Source organism: Podarcis muralis, chromosome 1 (assembly GCF_964188315.1).
Source record: "Podarcis muralis chromosome 1, rPodMur119.hap1.1, whole genome shotgun sequence".
NCBI lineage: Eukaryota > Metazoa > Chordata > Lepidosauria > Squamata > Lacertidae > Podarcis > Podarcis muralis.
Window position 1 is genome coordinate 47293772 of NC_135655.1, and position 21772 is coordinate 47315543.

The 21772-nt window shown below is 40.6% G+C and overlaps 1 protein-coding gene across 4 annotated transcripts in view; it reads right to left on the reverse strand.

Annotated features, from left to right (window-relative positions):
• Window positions 1-21772, reverse strand: part of SUSD6 (sushi domain containing 6) — a 58024-nt gene that overhangs the window by 20261 nt on the left and 15991 nt on the right. For 2 of the 4 annotated variants that reach the window (XM_028725221.2, XM_077927671.1), the window contains exon 2: window positions 8790-8985. In XM_028725221.2, coding sequence (XP_028581054.2) covers window positions 8790-8910 — 121 coding nt within the window. In that variant the 5' untranslated portion in view covers window positions 8911-8985. Of the gene's footprint in view, window positions 1-8789; window positions 8986-15634; window positions 15894-21772 lie in introns of those variants that run through there. The other 2 variants (XM_077927665.1, XM_077927669.1) reach the window with 2 other exon arrangements.

Here is a 21772-nt window from a genome sequence, read left to right on the forward strand (position 1 = left end):
TCTTAATGAAAGCCCAATTCTTAAGAACAGGTATATTTTAATAGTTGTGACCTTCTTCTTCTTCTTCAGTGATCACTCGTAGCCAAGTGTCTTCCATGAACACGGTCTTAACAGTGAGTCCGTATGTGACTGTGGAGGCCAATTCTGGATCCACACGTCCTTCCACAGTGGTGACATAGGTTTCTGGGCATGAGATGATCATGGTGTATTGTACTACAACCTTACTGTACACTTGTGAAACATGGACCACTTAAAAACGCCATCTCCAGCTCCTCGAAAGTTGTGACCTTATGCTCTACCTGAATCTCCTTTAAAATAGTTATTGGAAACTCTTCTTCTATTTAATGGTGCTCTTGACAGTATCAAGTATTGTCATGAAAGCAAAAGACTTCGTTGTGAAGTTTTTAGAAATTTTTTTTAATATATAGAAAACATCCATTATTTCAGTGTATTATAAATATAATCCAAATAGTAGAAAATAAAGGCAAAGGAAGAGCACACTTGATATTCTTTAGAACACTGTGATTATGATTAGTTTTTCTGAGTCTTTCCAATGATCCTCTATAGCAGATCATTCCTGCAGTTACATGAACTACTTTTAAAATCCCTCGGACCCGTTAAAAAGGATAGAAGTAGTGCCATTTGTAGACCCTTGAAATGTTAAGGTTTGTGACAACCTTCACTTTTAAAGCCTCTCCAAGTCTCACTTTTATTATCTGCTATGCATGTCAATCAGGAGTACAATAGCTACAAAGCAGCTTTTCAATTAGGAGGCAAACCATCTACCTCTTAGAACCTGGGGGTTATGGTAATTCCCCTTTTGAAATGCTAATATTATTACAAGCACAGCACCAGAAGACAAGTGGCAGAGCCTGGGTGACAAGCAGTTCTGGCTGTGCCCTTTTACAGATGGTTTAATCAGGGTCTATTGTAAGCTACCTAACCTCCCACTCTCAATAGCTATTCCCCTCCTCTGTGGAATATTTGACAGCTGTGGTCCAGATAAATAAAGTTTTGGTAACAAGTAATGGGGAACAGTGAAATGAGGAATAAGTGTGCCAACCGTCTGCAGTGTGAAGCTTCATTATCAGCCATGCTTACAACTTGCCTAAGGCTAGCTTACATTCAGTGGAGGCAACATTTGAAATGAGAATTTCACTCAAACCACTACATCACGAATTGTTCTTCAAAAGTCTACTCTCAAATCAAGATGGTGCTTAAGATGCAGTTGCGTGTGCAACATTATGAAAGTACTGGTTGCCATTTTCCTTCCTTCAAAATGTAGGACAGAAGAATATGATTATTATTTTTTACATATCCCAAAGCCATGAATTCTTACATTAGAGAAATTTCAGAGAAGACATGCTTCAGGGTGTAACCTTTTCCCTGACCAAACATAAACAGGAACCACATTTTCAAATGGACGGAATTATTTACATACAAGGCAAGTTAGAATTTTAGCTGACCACCCAAAAATGTGCAATAGGCAGAACTGTCACCAACCAACCCAGGACTACCGGAAGATAATATTTACATTGACATGAAGCAAGAACTCTTCATATGTTGCTGTTTTCCCACCTCCAATTTGTAGGGATTTCAATGAGTCTCTAAGCAGACCACACACAGAGCTTCAAGCTGAGCCTTCAGTCAAGTGGAAACTAGGCTAACATTTAAACAGGTGAAAAAACACATTAACTGGCAGCGTACACTGCTGATCAAGCTACTGTATCCAGTGAATGAATATTCCAGTGTTCAAAAGTTGTTTCCATTCCACTGCTTGTTCCCTGGCTGGATTTAGAGAGGATTGTTTTTAAGACATCTTGCCAAAAGCAGAAGCAGTAAGCTGAAGATTCATATAAAGAAACCATTTTATCACAAGTCAACATTATAGGAATACTTGCTCACCTTGCACAAACTGTCACAGCAAGGGGGGGGGGAGGTAAAGAGGGAATAAAAAAATTTCAAGTAAAGTGTTAAGTAGAAACTGCTAGCAGTACATGGTAACCAACCTGTTGGGATTATTTCAACAGTGCATTTGTGTGAAAGTGTGTTAAGAATTACCATCTTGTTCAGCTTCATATATAACGTGTATGCCAGAATGGGACAATTCTAACCTTAAATGACAGACAAGCTTCATCATACTAGGCCCACTGGTGAGTACAGTAATATTTCAAGAAGGAAATACGGATCTGCAGGCACACAATGGACCCATACCAGTGTGTGTGGCCATTAATTCCCCAATATACAAAGAATTTCCAGGAATTCATTTACCTCTGATACATTACAGCATTCCAAGGGAGGCATGGTTATGAACCATGGAGAGACTTGCCCTGTGAAGTGTTTACCAGCCAGGTGGCCAACTGGCAGGAATGTATGGATGTGGGAATTTCAAGTTTGAATTCCCACTCGCCTGCAAAGATCACCCTTGCCTGGAGCATGCCAATTGCTCAGCCTAGCCCACGCACATCATTCCTCAGGGCTGTTGTAAAGCTAATACTGTTCTCAGCTCCTGGAAGGAATGACAATACACCATTCTATGCCATGCCATCCCACACTAATGATGTCAACATTGCTCTTGAGCTGCTCCAAGTTTTGTCTCTTCTTTGCTGTGCCCACGCCTAAAATCCATTCACTTTTGCCTGGAGGTAAGCCATTTATTATTATTATTATTATTATTATTAGTAGTAGTAGTAGTAGTAGTAGTAGTAATATTAGTATCAGTATTAGTAATAGAATTAGTATTAGTATTTTGCCAAAAAGGACTACATAGTGATCAACAACACAGGATGCCCACCTAAGCTCCACAAGATTACTATGCAATTCCACGAGAACATGCTCAGCACCTCCCAGTGTGATGGCTCATGCTCAGACACCTTCCCTATTAAAAGCAGTGTGAAACAGGGCTTTGTGCTCACCCCAACTCTCTTTGGCATATTCTTCTCCCTCATGCTTTCCTATACCTTCAGCTCAACTGAAAACTGTGTGTACTTGTCTGAAAACAAGACATGAAGACTGAGAACATCAACCCTGCTGTGTGGGAATCCCTTGCAGAAAACCATAGTGCCTGGAGACAGGTTGTCTATCTACAGCAGAGACTAGAGAAGTAATGACCACTGGGATGAGTGAAGAGAAGAAATGCCATGGTGCATCTGCAGCAGCACAACCAGATGCCTTCATCTGCCCCAGCTGCAAAAAACATGCCTCTCCCATATCGGTCTCTATAGCCATGGCAGGCAGGCCCTGAAACTCTCCCACGGTTTGACTTCATCCCTAAAGGTGCACTCCTCCATTGTCTCCTGAGACAGATGGATGGCAACAACCAACAAGCTTTCCTCCTGCAATCAGTAAGCTAGTTTCCCTTTGTCTAAATGTTCCTCAGAACTCCTATCTACTGACTAAAGCGTACGTCTGCAGCCCTGTACAAGTGTGTACATTCTCATTGTCAATGCATAGGCACCTTTCATAGCTCTGGCCGATATTATATTTTTTATGGCTAAAGTTTATGAGATAGGGTTGGGAGTTTTGGGGGTATTTCAAGCTTTGCTGGTTCTGAACATCTTTATAAAATGCATGTTTTGTGTGGGTAATTCAAGACACTACAAAAGTCATCCCATTTTATAAAGAATCAACTGTCTAAAATGTGCAGAAAAACCAAATTTCCTTTATAAGTATTCATTATGTATATACACAGACATATCTAGGAAAGTGCTGTTTCTTCCAACGATCCATATGCAAGAATGAATTTTATTTGCTCAAGTCAATAAAAGAAAGTCACAACTTGACAAAATATTGACTTCAAACACAAAGCATCATAAATGTCCAATGCAGTCTCCCAAAAGACAGCTGAGACACTGTGCTTTTTCTTTCCCAAAATGTAAGAGATGAATTTACCAAGCAGAACATTCAGCCATCTGCAATTCCAAACCAAGGAAGCATCCACAAATCCTCAGCTGGATGAACTAACAGACAGAAATGCAAATGCAAGGTCATATTCACATATTGGGATCAAATAAGCTGCTCAGTAGGGATGGACAGATCAGTCCATTTCCAGTCTGTATCAATTTTATATGTGTTTGTAAAATAGTTCATTTTTATGCAAACCACTTGGAGTTTATTTTTTTGATTATTTTTGATTGAGCAGTATAGAAATCTGGCAAATTAAATAATTCTGCCCCATCCTGTTTCTGGCATTAATCTGTGAAAAATATCTGAATGAAAATTCATTTTTAAGTATTTATTTTATCAAAATATGTGCATTTCTAAATGCAATTCTTTTTAAAACGTGTTTATATTTTATTTTGGTACTTTTTCTGAGCAGAGGACTATATCCTAAGTTTTGGAGCAGCACAAAATCTGAAGGATTGCATTCCAATTCTGTTTCATCTGTGGGACATGGGATCTTTTGAACCATTTAAGTGTTCAGAAATCCTTTTGCATGTAAATGTGCATCCATTTTTTAACACAGAAACAGAAGCAAATCCAGTGGCTTGCATTTTGAGTAACTCAAACATTGCCCATGTTTTAAAATTACTGGGTACTATACATTGTAGCATGAATGCATGGACAAGCCTTCAAGGAAAAGTTTTTTCCCCCAGCCAGAACTCACGGGAACTGAGTTCCGGCATCTCTTTGTTGCGCTGCAGAGGCGGGAGGTGGCAGAGCGATTGCGGTGGCAGAGGTGGGTGGTAAAAGTTGAAGTTTGGGTGCTCCCTCTCAAAAAAGGTCAACAAGTTCCGACACCTTTTTTTCTAGAAAGAAGTCCAACATAAACCTAAATGTGGTGTCATGAAATAGCCTACTAGAGCAATGGAAAAGAAAGTGGTCATACACAATGGAAAATGCTTCCAACAAGAAACTTGGGAAGTAAGAGTGGAGAAGAAATACCTCAAGTTCTTACCAAAGCTTTCCCCCACCACAGCCCTTTTCTCTGAACAACCCTGTATTAATTAAACAGCAGACACTGGAACATGTCAACGCTTGCTGTTACGAGAACAGATCAGCATTCTGAATGAATATACTATTACAAGCACAAAGTCAGTGATTTGCTTGCTACAGTTCAGCAGGAATAAGGTTTGATAGCATCAGCAGTTTAAACCAGTGTGCTCTCTGCTGAATGGATGTCAGCTCATCGCACCATGATGAGCACTCAAAGCTGCTAGAGCACAACGACCACCCTCATCTAGTGCTACATCAGGGGCACCTCCATGCCTGCACCCAAGATGTGCAACAGGGCTGCTCCCGACAGCAGTTGATAGTGAAATCCTTACAACTGAGCTGGAAACTGCACCAGAACTCATGCATGCAAAGATCTTCTGGGTCAGAGCGAGGGCCTAAAATTATTAGTAAGCTGCCATATGCCAGGTCAGGCTGCTTGCGCATATAGCAAAGTATTGTCTAGTTTGCCTGGCAGCAGCTATCCTAGACCCTGGCAGAGGGCTTTCACACAAACTACTAGTAAAGGTAAACGGACCACTGACCATTAGGCCCAGTCGTGACCGACTCTGGGGTTGCAGTGCTCATCTTGTTTTATTGGCTGAGGGAGCCGGCGTACAGCTTCCAGGTCATGTGGCCAGCACCCAAACTACTACCTGATCCTTTTAAACTGGAGATTACTAAATACTGAACCCAGGACCTTTTGCATACAGAAAATCTTACCTACAACCGAGTCTTGTCAAACGTTGTGATTTATAAAGTAGTTTGGTGTGGTGACTATCCCTAAAATGTGCAACGTTAGAAGTGCTCACATGAAGTGCTTAGTTACACTTCCAAGGTCTGTTTACACCTTTGTCTGGCTCTCCTGAACAAGGACCTCTACCTTTCTCTTACCCATTTAAAGGACACATAGTCACTTAAATGTTCTACTAAGAAAGTAAGAACTATTAGTCATCTTCCAAATCATATTCAAACAAATCAGTTTCCCTTATCACGAGTTCTGAAATTCTAGTAAGTGGTAGAGTTAGCCAGAAGCAGATTAAATTAAAATTTCTCACGCCACCTTTATTTTTTGCTGGATAGTGCTGCCAAGAAATGGGCCATGGGGATCTTTTGGCAATATCTGAAAACCTAAGCTTTGAACCTAGCTGCACATCATTTACGACCGTTTTATACAATTACAGTTAATATTGTTATTCAAGATATATATTCCATATGCTTCAGATTCTGTTCCATTATACTTACTTCATTTCTTATAAAAATCTGTCAGTATCACTGTACACCTTCACTTGGCTATCTCAAAATGAATTTGGTGCTATAGGCAACTAACCAGTACATAGATTTCTATTTCCTCACATATTATATAATTTCCCCCTCTCTTCAGGAGCTACATCTGCTTTACCATGGGATGGTAAAATTAGAGAAAATTCTCCTTTTATAATATTCATGCCTGCTTTATGAGACTTTAGCATTCACAGAGGAGCATACTCAGTGTGGGGTAGGAATAATTAAATTGATGTGTGTCAGCTTCATCTGGGGGACATCTGCTGTCAAACTTTTAGCATCTCCACATCACTTTGCATCAGTATCAAATTTTAGGAATGAAGGCAATTAAGGAACTTTACCTTTTCCAATACCAAGTGCACTCGTGTTATGACCTTTGCATTCTTTTGTATAAATGTCTAAATAGCAAGGAATCCCAGAAAGCAAGGAGAAGCTCAAAAATAGGTAGGTATGCCTACTGAAAGCAGAGCTGGGTACTTATCAATATATCAAATCCTTAGTGGACTTTAGGTTACAGTACACAAAATACCTAACTCTGCTGCAGGTGAACTTTGTTGCATGTCTACTGTCTTCCACCTCTCCCTGAAGCTATCAGTTAACTTGCAACTAACACAAAACAGCTATATCTGGAAACAGTCACATCCTTAAGGAGAAGGCTCTAGTGCAGGCGTAGGCAAACTCGGCCCTCCAGATGTTTTGGGACTACAACTCCCATCATCCCTAGCCAACAGGACCAGTGGTCAAGAAGGGCCAAGTTTACCTATGCCTGCTCTAGTGTGTCAAGGAATACTCCTAAACTAAAACCTTTCTTCCCCACAAATACTTTTAAATGCTGTGGTCCAGCCACCTGCTTGTATGATACAATCTCTTTACCCATTTCAAACCCCAAAGAAAGGAAAGAATGTGATGTACTGTAGAAGACAAGCAGCCCATTTCTAACACAAGGCACAAACTTTTGAACCAAGGCAAGCTACAGCTGCTTCAGGCAACTTTCTCAGACACACTTGGAAAACTACACTGAAGAGCTCTAAACAGCATCTTAAATTCCACATCTATAGCCAGATGAGTTGCCATTACAAATATTGAAAATAAACAGATATTTCAGAAAATAATTGAGAGTTTCAGGAATAAGACATTACAATCAAGCATCCCATAGGCTTATGGCCAAAGAAGCTATGGAGAATTCAAAAATAAGGATGCATGCATTTTAAAAACAGGCCTTCCCCATTCTCTAGTTATTATAATCTTATTATTATTCATATTTTTATTTATTTATTTATTTATTTGTTTAGCCCCAGCCACTCTAGGGGGCTTCCAAAAAATATTAAAATACAATAGTCTATTAAACATTAAAAGATTCCCCAAACAGGGCTGCCTTCAGATGTCTTCTAAAAGTTAACATTCAGCCATAATCTACCTGACCATCCACACCGGGGAGAGGGGAAGAGACTAATGTTGTCCATTAGCCACACCTGGACAGCAGCTAGTGAGTCTCTCTGTTCCAACCTCTCTTCTGCCCTCCAGAACCATACTTAATATTTTGCTAAGTTTTTATTACAAGTACTGTATATTGCACGGATGCACTTGCCCTATCAGGGTTCCCTTCTCAATGGGAGCTGGAATAAAGGGGTGTAAACTCAAAATAAAGACCAAGCCAGTGTCCTCAACAACAGTGATTACCTTTACTGAATGTTAGCAATTCATGTAAGAAATTGTCCCCCAGAGACATGGCGAGAAACAGAATATTTCCTGTCTAATATGTATTTCCTATAATAAAATTTGCTTGCTTATTTTCCATACTCAGTGTCTCAGTGTGATTATACCAATGATAAAGTGTGCTCCTCCAAAGAGGGGTTTCAGTGCACAGTGCTATCCAAGGAAGGGAGAGGGCAAGTATTACCTCTCCACAATTATTATTTTTATTCCCCATCATTTTTCTCCAAGGACTCATGGTTCTCCCCGTCCTCAATTAATCCCCACAACAACCCAGTGGGGTAGGTTAGGCTGAGAGGCAGTGACTGGCCTAAGGTCACCCAGTGAGCTTTGTTTATGCTGAGTGGGGTCCCCCAGGTCCTAGTCCAACACTCTAACCACTGCACCACACAACTGCAGTCCATTGGTTCTATCTACACAAGTCAGCTCTAGGTTTTAACTCATGGTTAAACTAAAAAGTACATTGGAGAAAACCACAAGATGCCTTTAAGATATAGAGTAACCTGTCATTTAGACAACAGGACGTAACTAATGCAACTCTCACAAGATTACACCCTTGTATCTGCACTAACCAGTCAAAATAGTTCTCTGTGTATCAGTTCCATACTTCATGTGGTGAGATTAGAATCTCCACTTCATTCACAAGTATGCACTGGAGGCAATATAACCCCCTACCTAGCTCCTACCAAGATCCTTAAAGGATAAGGAAGCTGCCTTAAGCCATTTTTGTTCCCTGTTCTGTTTCTGAATTTTTAAGTGACAAGAGGCCATTTTTTAATGCATTTATTTTTACTTGCTTTGAACCATCGCAGAGAGAGCTAGAAACCTAACAAAAGTTAAGTAGGGAGAGCTTTACTTACATGAGTCCAGTCCTTCCACCGTGAGGGTACTGAAGAGAGCCAATGGAAAAAATATCCCATGACTGATCAAGGTAAGCAGCGATGTGGTGGTGCTCGTTGCTGATACCATTCCATGGCACATCTTTTAGACGCCAACTGCTTTTGATTATTTCCCCCCTCCAACGTTTAGTGTTTTCTTGGCAGAGGTCAATTCTACCTACAAAAAAAGGGGAGGAGAGAGAGAGAGAAGGTCAGCTAAACTTCTAAAATGGAAAAAGAATATTAGACATCTCCAAATAAATACACTCCTGACTAAATTGACTTCCATATGGGCACATGCATGCATGTGTATGAAACAAAATTCAAGAAGCCTTTTGAAAAAAATCCAGGAAATATAAAGATGCCAGGAGTCTATAAAAAAGGGACACCTTTCTTGACTGTTGTTAAGGAAGATGATATATGTTATGAGGGTGACTTGTTTTTGTTTTAAAGATACAAGTCACCTGGCAAACTGCCTCATCTGAAGATATCACTCAAGAGACCTCAGGTAAACCAGTTTTACTAGACAGAGGCATCGGTCTTTAAAAGGAACCACTCACACAGAAATGACAGTCAGACTAGACAGCTACGATAAATAAACCAAAATCCTTCATTAGCCACCTGGAAGGAGACAGAAACCAAACCCCCAAGGGAGAAAAATAGTCAGAATACATACACTACCTGAAAGGAACTGCCGTATAAGTGGAAGCCAGCGAGAAAAACAAGCTGCTGAGCAGAAATGTCAGACCTCTGAATTACAAAAGAGTGCAGCTATTTAAATTCAGGGAAGTGACATCATTCCTACCTGTGGACTATTAGATTCAAGCCAATGGTGTATGTCACCTTCTATATTCAGAACGGAAGCCAAATGAATAAACAAAAACCTGTCCTCTGGCAAGTAGCTTCAGGGGGTTAATAATGTATTCAAACACAGTTTACAGCTGTTGTAACTCTCAAACATTCAATCCCAAATCAGTACAAAAACTTCCTGGAACTGGATTTCAAAATACCATAGAATCATAGAGTTGGAACAGACCACAAGGGCCATCGAGTCCAACCCCCTGCCAAGCAGGAAACACCATCAGAGCACTGCAGGGGGTTGGACAAATACCGTATCTGCACTGCAGGGGGTTGGACAAGATGACTCTCGGGGTCCCTTCCAAATCTACAATTCTCTGATTCTATGAAACCCTTCAATGAATATGCACTTGCATACGGGAACAACTAAACCTATGCTATTTATTTATCAGAGTGGGAGGAGGAACAACACACACCTTTGCTATTCAGTACCTGTGATCTCATGGCCTTCAAATCAACACTATTTGCCAATTAAACCAAGTTATCGGCTGGAGCTGAAGTACTTGATTCTCAACCCCACCCCAAGTTCACGGGGTGAAATATGTAACTGAAAAGTTACTTGAGAGTCATATTGGCAGAATTTATATCCTGAAGGGGGGGCAGTATAAATAACTGTAATAAAAAAATAGCACACCTCCACCTTTTGAAGTTCCCTCCCAAAAGGGCTCCTTTTCCCACTGACTTCTCATTTATTCATCTCAGCAGCTCACATAAGCCAAACTCCAAGATTCCAGTCAAGAAGAACCTCCTAGATCTTAGGCATTTGTGAGAATTCTGTTCACAGATACAGTATTTACAATTTAGTCACTGTATGCAAACAATAATTCCAAAGACTATAGTATTCACTTCCATGTCAGAAAAGGCTTCACACTGCACTGAAACTCTTAAGTTAACTGAATTTGGAAGAATGACAAACATTTCCAGGCTCATATTTATTGTATTGTATCTGACTTTTACCTAGATCCCTTGGAAAAGCAAAGTTTGTGTTTGTATGCACACACACTCTTTCTGTCTTGGTGGAGGAGGGAAGCGACCAGAGAGGTTGGTGTCCATGGTACTTGATCAAAAACGCAAATGTGTCCCTGGGGCTAAAAAGGTTGGCAACCCTTATTTGTCCAGGAAGGCATTCAATAAATATTTTAATAAAATTAATACCAAACTTTGGATTGTGTGAACTACCAGTAAGTCAAATTAATTTAAAAAGAACTCATCCCAAACAGGATGAAAAAACCCCAGTAATCTCAAGGGGGAAATTCTGTTTTAAAAATCTCCTTATAAACCAATTTGGTTTAAAGTCTAGTCTGCAAAAATTCTGTCTGCTTTTTTTGTGGTTTATTTTATTTTATTATTTTATTGTGGTTTTAAGTTAAGTTCAAAGCTTTTTGAGAACACAGTTGTTTCAGAACTTATGCTTTTAATTGTTAACTCTTTAAATTATGTGGATAATTTAAGAAATGCCTTTGAAATACAGTGGTACCTCGGTTTAAGAACAGCCCTGTTTATGAACTATTCTGTTTACGAACTCCGCAAAACCGGAAGTAGTGTCCCGGTTTGCAAACTTTACATTGGTCTAAGAATGGAAGGAAGACAGGAGTGCCTGGCGTGCTCTGGTCCATGGGGTCACGAAGAGTCGGACACGACTAAATGACTAAACAACAACAACAAGAATGGAAGCCGAACGGTGGAAGCGCATCGGCGGCAGAAGGCCTCATTAGGGAAAGCGTGCCTCGGTTTAAGAATGGTTTCAGTTTAAGAACGGACTTCCGGAATGGATTAAGTTTGTAAATCGTAAACCGAGGTACCTCTGTAGCTTTATCTCGCCTCTCATAGTTTTTTTTAAAAAATCCTCGGCACAGAGCTCCTATAGAGGGCAGTACCTCAAAACCACTGGAAGAAGTTACAGGGGAAATGAGAAAATGAAAGAGAACCAATGTAAAAGGGTCTGCTTAAAAATCTCAACTCAGCCAGCATTCATCAACCATTAAGTGGGGACAAGTGTGACTATTGGCTGCTGCAAGGATGAATAGCTTAAGGAAGGTGAAAGCCTTTACACACCCAAAACACTATAACAATGGAACAGAAGCACATCTATTTCCTAGTCCTATGAAGCACTAGGCACATGACACTTTAATGCTATGTCTAGGTCTACACCTCCTGCGGACAATTCCCAACCCTTACCCTGATCCTCTAACGAACAAAAGCCAAGCAGCTAGGGTGGGTTGTTTATGGGGAGATGTTTCCTAGTTCCAGGAGTTTCAGGTTCTAAGTATTTTAATATTTACCTCCTATCAAACCAATACACATAAGACAGGCACTATTCGAAGCTTTTATTGTTGTTCTCTCTTAATATGCAGCCAGGAAAAGTTACTTTGAAGCTGCTGCCTTTGTGAATTAATCCACAGACCACTCCAGTCATTCCATCACTGCCTTTTGAAGTAGCAAGAGATCAACACATTCCTTTGTTTGAAAATACTGAAGCTTTCTACTCTCAAATTCATGTGAGCATGTCTCCTTAAGCAGCTATTGTTACTCAAATTTTCCTTCTTACTCAATAATGTATCTCAGTTTCTTGACAGTAAATAACCCTGGTAGATGCACACTCATCAGAATTATACAGAGATAAATTGTTTACAAAAGCACCTTTACTTTGCTGGATAATGTTTGCCTAGGCTGTATTTTTAGGGGGGAGAGGGAAAGAAAAGGGTCTATTCAAATTAAATTTAAGGCTCACACACTTCCTACCTACCGGCAATAAAATTCTGCTGAACAGAGTCAAAGCAGGTCTAGGTTTGAAAAAGCTGTCGGGAACAATCTCAAGTGTCAAACATTCAGCCACCAGCTGCATAAATCTCAGCAGCAGCTTGAAGGCAAATTCTACCTGGGCTGATTTCAAAAGCTAGGGTGGAAGCCTACCTTTGATCAACAAGTCACAAGATAGGCTGTATTTAATTGCCTGTATTTAATTGCCTTTGACCTAAAGGGCTGATACTCCTGTTTTTTCTCTTTCATTATTCACCTCTCTCAACCCAAGGTGTCAGAAGCTTGTAAAGTGCTCAGCAACTGGATTCCACATAATTACTGCTCACTCTCACTACTGCAGAACTTCTTTGCTTGCACTAATTCTCCAACAGAATGCATTTTGAATTAGTCAACAATTTATCTACAAAAGCGGAATGCTTCCCAAATTCTAAGCACCTACCAGGAAGCACCCTTTTTTAGTAAGGCTTCAAATCAGTTTCAATAGACATGAAGCTCTGGCCAAACATGTGTGCACCAATGGTTTTTTGTCACTCTAAAGCCAAGAGGGGCACAGGCCATAAAAGGGGAGGAAGAGGAGAGCAGCAGGAGACCAAGTTCAAAAGGTAAAAGCCCATCTTTAACAAGACCTCTAATCTACATTTGAAAGGAAAACTCAACAATTTTATGCTGGATTCCCCGCCCTTCATCTGCTTAAAAGGATCACATTATACAGATTTTATAAAGGAAACCCCTGCAGACAACATTCTGTGGGAAATGTAATTGCCATGTCAGTGGGTGGAAGATTTCTGAATGAACACATAGATACTTATAAACCACAGCAGAAAACTAGCTTGAAACCACACACACACACACACACACACACACACACAGAGAGAGAGAGAGAGAGAGAGAGAGAGAGAGAGAGAGAGAGAAGTACGCACCACTAACTCAAACACCCAAATGTTCTTCTCTATAAAATATCAGGAAACCTCCTGGCCCCAATAAAACAGTCCAAGCAAAAGGATGCAAGCTAAGAAATACCCTATTTTCATACATACCAAGCATCAGGAAAACAATCAAATATATGACAGTGTGTTCAATTGACACCTTTTATGGGGGAGCTATTATAATTGTAGCTTTTGTCCTTTATTTTGTCCCTGCTTGCCAAAAAGAATAGGCTTCCTTATCCTCCCTCTGTGCATTGTTCTGGGGGTTTTCCTGGCTATCCAGAGTGGATTTGGTGGTGGCGTGGGGCAGGGGCACTAGTGGAAGCCCTTGCGTTGACTTCTACTAATTTGCTGAGCAAGGGGAATTGGGGCCAAAATATCATTTTTCTGTGTCTAAGAGAAAAATCCTGAGTTTACAAATTGCTTTTCTTGGGAAGGAAAGGGGACCCTGGAACAAGGAAGAGGAATAAAGAAGTGACAATCTGAGAACCAGTGTACCAACAAGTATAAATTTTAAAGAGTAATTTTTGTTTGCCATGGATAATCAGCTTTAATCATTGAAATAAACTAATCAGAGGAGCATGGCACTGAATTCCTCCCCATTGATTTCCCTCTCATCAAGTGATCTGATGTGAAACTGAAGTCCGGACTATGAGCATGTACGCCCCTTGATTCAAACCAACTACATGGCCCTTGAGATACCAATAGATGCAAACTGTGCATCTGACTGTATCATTCTGTTAATTTATGTGCACAAGCTGGGGTTCTTAATGATGCAGATGCGGGGACCATGGCACCCTCAGACACCCTCCATAGCACCTGCCAATGGTACCTGCCTTTCACTTATTAATTTTTAGAATGATGTTCTTTGACTTTGGGGGGATGTTCTGCTGGTGGGAGATTGCCTGCTTTGGAATTGATGGTATCTGCTTTTTTGATTTGGTGTGTGCACGTGGTTTGCCTATTGTTCTTTGGAGGTCTCAGCATCACCAGTTTTTCTTATTATCTTGTGCTGCCCGCAGCAGTTTTACTTTTCCAAATGAACCATCCAGGCCAAAAAGGGTAGGGGACCCCTGATCTATAGCATAGTATTCTACGCTTATTGAATGAAGATACTTTGTTGATTCTCTGAACTTCCTATATGACTACTCCTTATATTCATTTATTTGTACCCACAGAATTGTGCCCAATACTATAATTACTAGGCTTTTTACATAATTACTTCTTATTGGTCAAATGCAGCAGTTACACTGTATTTTAAAGCGGTGTGAGCCAAGAAGCAGAAACTCTGTGCATATAAATAAAATAATGAAGTTGGTAGTTGCATCAAAACAAAGGAAGTCCACAACAAAGCTAACCATTTAAATATAATATAATGCTGCAAATTATAGATGTTTCAGTAAACTGGCATCCAAGAGCAAATAAACATTAATACTCTGATTTAACTACCTGTGGGTGGGGCAAGTTTTGGAGAAGGATACAAGTTCCCCAAAATGTTATAAGTCTCAGTTTCCAGCATCTGCTCAGTCTTTGGGGCTCAGCACCACATTGCCATTTTACCCTATTTGCTATTGTGTTTATTTCTAGGAAGCTTTGAGCACACTTTTTTGGGGGGGGGAAATGTTAATTTTCTACATGTGAGAATCTATGCAGGGGGGTAATTGCAGCCTGCCTCTATTAAAGTATAGGGGCAGATGACAACATTGAAGGATACTGTTTTGCCCTGCGAAAATGACAGAAACTAAAACCAAATATTTGATATGGCACGTCCAAATGCAACACATGGTATGTGAATTTGCAAGCATCTAAAAATGTCTAGAGTTCCCTTTGTTCACAACAGTTTAAATATTGTATGAATTTCAGTTAGTACATAATCAGCTTAAGAACATAACAGCTATTCAAGAAACCCATTTCAGAGAACAATGGCTCTCTTAGCCTCTATGATTTATTCCCTCTGTGTTAGTTGTGGGAGAAGTTGCTCCATATTTGCAAATACTTCTTCAGAACAGCCTATTGTATGCCAAGCTTTTTTCTTCTACACTTAGAACAGGAACCCAACAGCACCTCTTCAGTACATACAAGTCAGTCAGTGGGACTGGCAGAAAAAACCCACACAATTTATTCTTACATAGATTCTTCTCTCTCTCTCTCTCTCTCTCTTTCCCTCTCTCTCTCTCTCTCTCTCTCTCTCTCTCTCTCTCACACACACACACACACACACACAGAGAGAGAGAGAGAGAAACAAAAGCAGTGAAAAGCTGTATAGAGGGTAGGCTCACTCACCACAAATGCAAGCCACTGAGCAAATTCAGCTTTATATTAAATTGGCTCTGAACAGCAGCAGGCACAACACAAAGGAGAGGATATTCAGTAAAGATGATGACCGAGAAGCCAGGATCCAGTTACTGAACTCTTTGAAAAGACAGGCTTTATTTCTACATGGTGAGCAGCTCCTTTGTCCATGAATTTTTGTATTATAAAATCCACACCAATAACTTGACACACAGCAACAATTGCTGCCTGCGTTACTGCTGACGGCCCTCTGCAGACAGGACATGTGGGAACAAAAGAAAAGATCAGGCAGCAACCGAGGAAAAGGACACAGTGAGAGAAACATCTGTTGGTTTCACTAGAAATGCCATATGGCCTGTATCAGATACAGAATACTGAGAGCCTGCCTTAACTCATTTAGAGCAAACACAAACCCCATCTTTTATTTAGAAATTTAAAAAATCAGTTCTTTCCTCAACTCACGCTGACCATATGACGTCATGGTGTCTGAAAGTATGTGAAGTAGCTGTCAGAAATGAGAAATGCTGCTCAGAACCAAGACTGTGGTATCTAAAAATACTTTTCTCTATAAAGGCAGACTCATTCTGTTGGCTCCACCTTTGGCAAACAAGTATGGGATTGACTGGCCAGACCCAGTCAGGAAGCAACTCTTTCCACAGTTGCAAATTCTTTAAGAGGTCAAGAGAACAGTTCAGAGCAGAAAGTGTTACCAAACTTGGGCAGAATTTGAAACATCCAAGATTTTCCCCATTTGCTAAAATGAAGAAATAAAGCCACCATTTTCATGTAACAATGTATATTCCAAACTAGTTCACTCTTTAGGGAGTAACAACAATAATTTTGAGTTCTTCTCCTTTGCGAAGAAGGAAGGTCTTCCAAAGGGAGAAGCATATCTGCTCAGGGTTCAAAATTAGCATGGCACCAGGCGCATTTCGCACCTAAATACTCTCCATTTGCGAGCCCCTCAAAAGGTCTGGGTGCCATTTTTTGCGCCTGGCTGACACTCAAGAATTGCTGAAATGTATGTGCTTTGATGCGGGTGGTGCTGTGGTCTAAACCACAAAGCCTAGGGCTTGCCGATCAGAAGGTCGGCGGTTCGAATCCCCGCGACGGGGTGAGCTCCCATTGCTCAGTCCCTGCTCCTGCCAACCTAGCAGTTCAAAAGCACGTAAAAGTGCAAGTAGATAAATAGGTACCACTCCGACGGGAAGGTAAACGGCGTTTCCATGAGCTGCTCTGGTTCGCCAGAAGCGGCTTAGTCATGCTGGCCACATGACCCGGAAGCTGTACGCTGGCTCCCTCGGCCAGTAAAGTGAGATGAGCGCACAACCCCAGAGTCATCCACAACCAGACCTAACGTTCAGGGGTCCCTTTACCTTTACCTTTTTATGTCTTTGAAGCCTCAAAGTATATGTTAAGGACAGACAGTATGTTAAGGAGTTTAACAATAAAGAGTAGAGTGTTTTGAAAATTGAAGTATGGTACCAATATTTTTATTGTAAACACCAAATTTAAAAAGTATTAACTATTTTTTAAAAAACACACATATTAACAATGAGTCACTTTGCATATTAGTTCATGTGCATCAAAATAATAAATAAAAACTGTTGCCGACTAAATGGCGATTAGACACTATGTTTTGGCACCCACAACCCAGATCCCAGGAGCCATTTGGTTCCTAGCTTTTCTATCCCAGTTTATAACACTGTATCTGCTGTCCCACCATCCAATAATGTCCATATTTGTGTATGCAATGAGCTCTTCTCTCCCACCCACCACCTTGCCTTTCATCTACTATGCCAGAAACTGTGAGCTTTACTGCAGTTGTGGCAAGTGCATTTAGCCTCTTTACAAGCTTTTTAACTTGTTGGATTGATTGATGGCACACAGGGCCAATCAGTTTGCAGTTCATTACCAACATTCCTTGGGGGCCCTTAAAGTATGCTAAGGGCCCATAAATTTTTGAGATTGGCTTCACAGGCTCTCTTGTTACTACTAACTATAATACCCTTCTCTATCCTTTTTTTAAACCACTCATACAAACCTTCAGTACAGACTGGAAGCTTATCATCTGCTTCACCAGCACAATTAGATGCCATGCAGTTATTCAGAATAAGCTAGAGAGATGACTCAAGAAAAACAAAGCTATTTTCCCTCTTTCAAATCAGACTGTGGCTCCTATAGAAATTCAGAAATCTAGCAGCTGTGCAGTAGAGTTCAATGATTTGAGTTTGCAGTGTTTTGCATCCAAATTTGGAACACCAGACCACCCCTGAAGCCTGCACTTTAAACAGCTGCATTTTTAAAAATGGACCCATTACTAAATACAGCTTGCTTGGGAAAAGCAACCTCTTTCTTACTAATGTAGACCTGCAGCAAACACATTAAAAATGTAGTTAATCTCTTTTTGCCATTTTACAATGGGCTGGACCCAGGCTAAATTAGCTGAACTTACGTTAGGTGGGAATCCAATCAATGTCAGCAGCAGCAAGTGAGCTATGACCCAAGACAGAGGTTCTCAAACTTTTTTCAGTGGTGGAACCCTTTACTTTAAACAAAACTTCAGTGGAACCCATACATAAAATATTTTTAAATGCTTTTTTTAAAGGGTTGATTATTGAGACAGCAAGCAAGGGGAGAGCCAGTCAGAATGTCAACCTTTAAAAGCGGCAACTTTGAAACTTTGCATGCAACCATGTGCGCCCTTGAGCTTTGTACCCCCTGGATTATTAAATCTAGCAGGAGGGAGGGGCTGAATGACTGGGTCCAGAATGAGGTTAACACTTGACTGCATGAGGGGGTGGTCCCTGTTGCACTGAAAGAGGCAGTGGTGCGACTGCTCCTAAAGAAACCAGATCCGGATCCTTTGGACCAGTTGCAAATACCCACTTTGGGCAAAGGTGATGGAGAGGGCCATGGTAGGACAGCTGCAAACATTCATGGAGGATAAAGATTATTTAGCTCCATTCCAATCTGGGCTCAGACCTGGCCACAGAACTGAGTTGGCCTTGGTCACTATGATGAATGACTTGTGCAGACAGCAGGAAAGGGGGAGTGAAACCTTGTCCCTACTTGCTCATGTCTATTGGGTATTTTACACTTTTATTTATTATCAGCTTGTGATTTTGAGCGAATAGTAGTATATAAATGGAAACAATCTATTAATAATATATTAAAACCATCATGCAATGAAACTAGACCTATCTGTATTGCTTCAACTTATGAGAAGTGTGTGGGCACTGGGCAGACATTTCATATCAACTGCCTCTGTCACATGCAAGCCTAGTTAATCCTATTTGAACTTTCACTCTGTTATCCCCTAGCTCAGGGTTTCCCTAACTTGGGTCTCCAACTGGTATTGGACCACAACTTTCATCATCCCTAGCTAAAAGGACCAGTGGTCAGGGATGATGGGCCCTAGTCCAAAAACAGCTGGAGACCCAAGTTTGGGAAACCCTGCCCTAGCTATTACAGTGGTACCTCGGGTTACAGACGCTTCAGGTTACAGACTCTGCTAACGAAGAAATAGTACCTCGGGTTAAGAACTTTATTCAGGATGAGAACAGAAATTGCGTGGCGGCGGCAGGGGGAGTCCCCATTAGCTAAAGTGGTACCTCAGGTTAAGAACGATTTCAGGTTAAGAACGGACCTCCAGAACAAATTAAGTTCTTAACCCAAGATACCACTGTATTCTAGGGGGGGAGGGCTAGAACTTAAAAATGAACTAGTCCGTATTACTATAGCTTAGTCAAGCAGTACAAATACACAAAAATCAGGGCCCTGGAAAGCAAATGCAACCCTCAGTTACCAATCCAGCATTCCTGTTTTGATTTATATTTGGTATTATAATTTCCTTACCAGCTTTCTTAAAAAATATAGTGCCAGTATCTAGACCCATTAGTCTCCTAGATGTGGCTTCCAAATTATACTCATGATATCTACTAAATAAAATTCTGGAATGGAACAGCAAACAAGCTGTCATCCATGAAGAACAAGCAGGATTTAAGAAGGGCAGGTGCACCACAGACCAAGTATTTGTTTTGTATCACCTAATCTGTAATTTCACCAAAAGCCCACATAAGACTTTCTATGCTGCACTCATTGACTTCTCCTCAGCCTGTGATTTAATAGATAAGGAACAGCTGTGGAACAAACTCGCCCATTCAGATATTGATAAAAGACTTACCTGGTTCATCCAACAATTACATTGAGGGAACCTCATGCAAGTGAGACTAGGCCTTCAATGTGCCCTTCTCACAGGCTATTCCAGTTAACAGAGTTGTCAAGCAAGGATGTATACATGCACCCTTCCTATTTAATTACGATATAATCTCATTCCTGATATGGCATCCCCATCCTTCTTCGCTCCCACCCTTGGGAATTGTAAAGTGCCGATTCTGCTCTATGCCAATGACTTAGTTTTGTTATCCCAGAATAAAACTGGATTTAGAAGGATGCTGGTTAAATTTGGACAGCTGTGTAAAAAAGAGTATCTAAAAATTAACTACCATAAAACTAAGGTCACTGTATTTGGCAAGAGGACTACCAAGTCCAGGTGGACTCTAGACAGTCACACCCTTGAGCAAGTACCCAGATTTAAATATCTAGGATTACTTTTTGAGGGGAAGTCATCATGGAAACCCCATCTGGAAGCAATTGAACTAATACTGGCCATTCCACTGGGCAGATATAGGTTCTTCCATTCAAAGGGCAGACAGTTAATCAATCCAGCTATTAAGATATTTGTCTCTAAAATCATTGGACAAATTCTCTATGGGGCTAAGATATGGGAAATTCATGTCAAATCTGGAATAGAGGTCCTACAAAACAAATTTATAAGGCAGATTTTGGGGTTTCCATGCGGGACACTGGCAGCCCACCTCAGAGCCGAGTTGGGCCTTCCCTCGCTCGCAGCCAGAATTGATCTAGCCTATCTGAGATACTGGTGCAGGCTAAATGCCTTTGAAGATTATACTCTTACTAAGCTCTGCTGGTTAGAGCAACTAAGGACAGGGGCTGGGCACAATAGTGCCAAAATAAGCTTAGGGCTTATAATCTTCAAATGGAGAATTACTTAGCCCACGTGACCTTAGAAATTGGATTTTTGATCAGGATGCCAACCAAGACTGCACATCCATCTTTGCTGCACACTACTCTACTTGGTACCCTCAAATTAAGACCAATCACTCAAGGCCCCATTACCTTGAGACTCTGACCTTCCCACAACTATGCAGGGTCTTTGTAGAACTAAGATTTCAACACATGCCCTTGGCATATTTAGAGGGGAGATACCGGGGAATTCCCCATACGGATTGCAAATGGATACAATCAGGTAGAAGACATCACACACTACCTGCTGACTTGTCCCCCTGTATACAACGCCCAGAGGAAATTTTTTATCACCAATTCTTAATTGGCTTCCAGGTTGATCCATACAGGAAGTGACAGCTGAACACCTAGCAGATAAACATCTATATATTACATACCAGGTAGTCAAATTTGTGCTGGCAGCCAAGAAGCTCTGTTCCAGCTATGTGAATGCACTCCCATCTTAAGTCTTAATGTTGTAAATTCCTTTTATGTTGTAAACTGCTACAGGTTATGTACATGATTTTAGATTAAAGTTTCATTTAATTCTCTGTCATCCATTGTAAAGGCCTTTGGTTATATACAATAAAAGTTGATCGATAATGCCAGTATCAGATTCTTTGAGATTCTTCAAATCTTGATTCACCTGCTATTGGCATGCCTTTTAAACAATTTACTCTTCTGCAAATGGCCCATACAAAACTAAAGACACTGGGCAACCAGGTCTAAAACCAGAAAGTCCACCACTAGTCTCATACACGTGCATCTGCACCAATAGTTTAAAGTGAACCAGTCTCTTCCAGACCTAGAAATAGCACTGTCTTTGATAGTATCAGTGTATGAACTATCCAATGAAGTGCCTTCAACATTATATTCTAAAATAAACAGTGGGTTGGGAACTAAGCAAGAGTGTAACTTCTTTCTGAATATACAATTAATTGAAGCATAAATGAATACTAAGGGCCAGAGAGAAAGGGACTAATGCTATAAACCCAACAATCTCCATGAATCTTCAGATTGTTACTGACAGTAGTAGCCTTT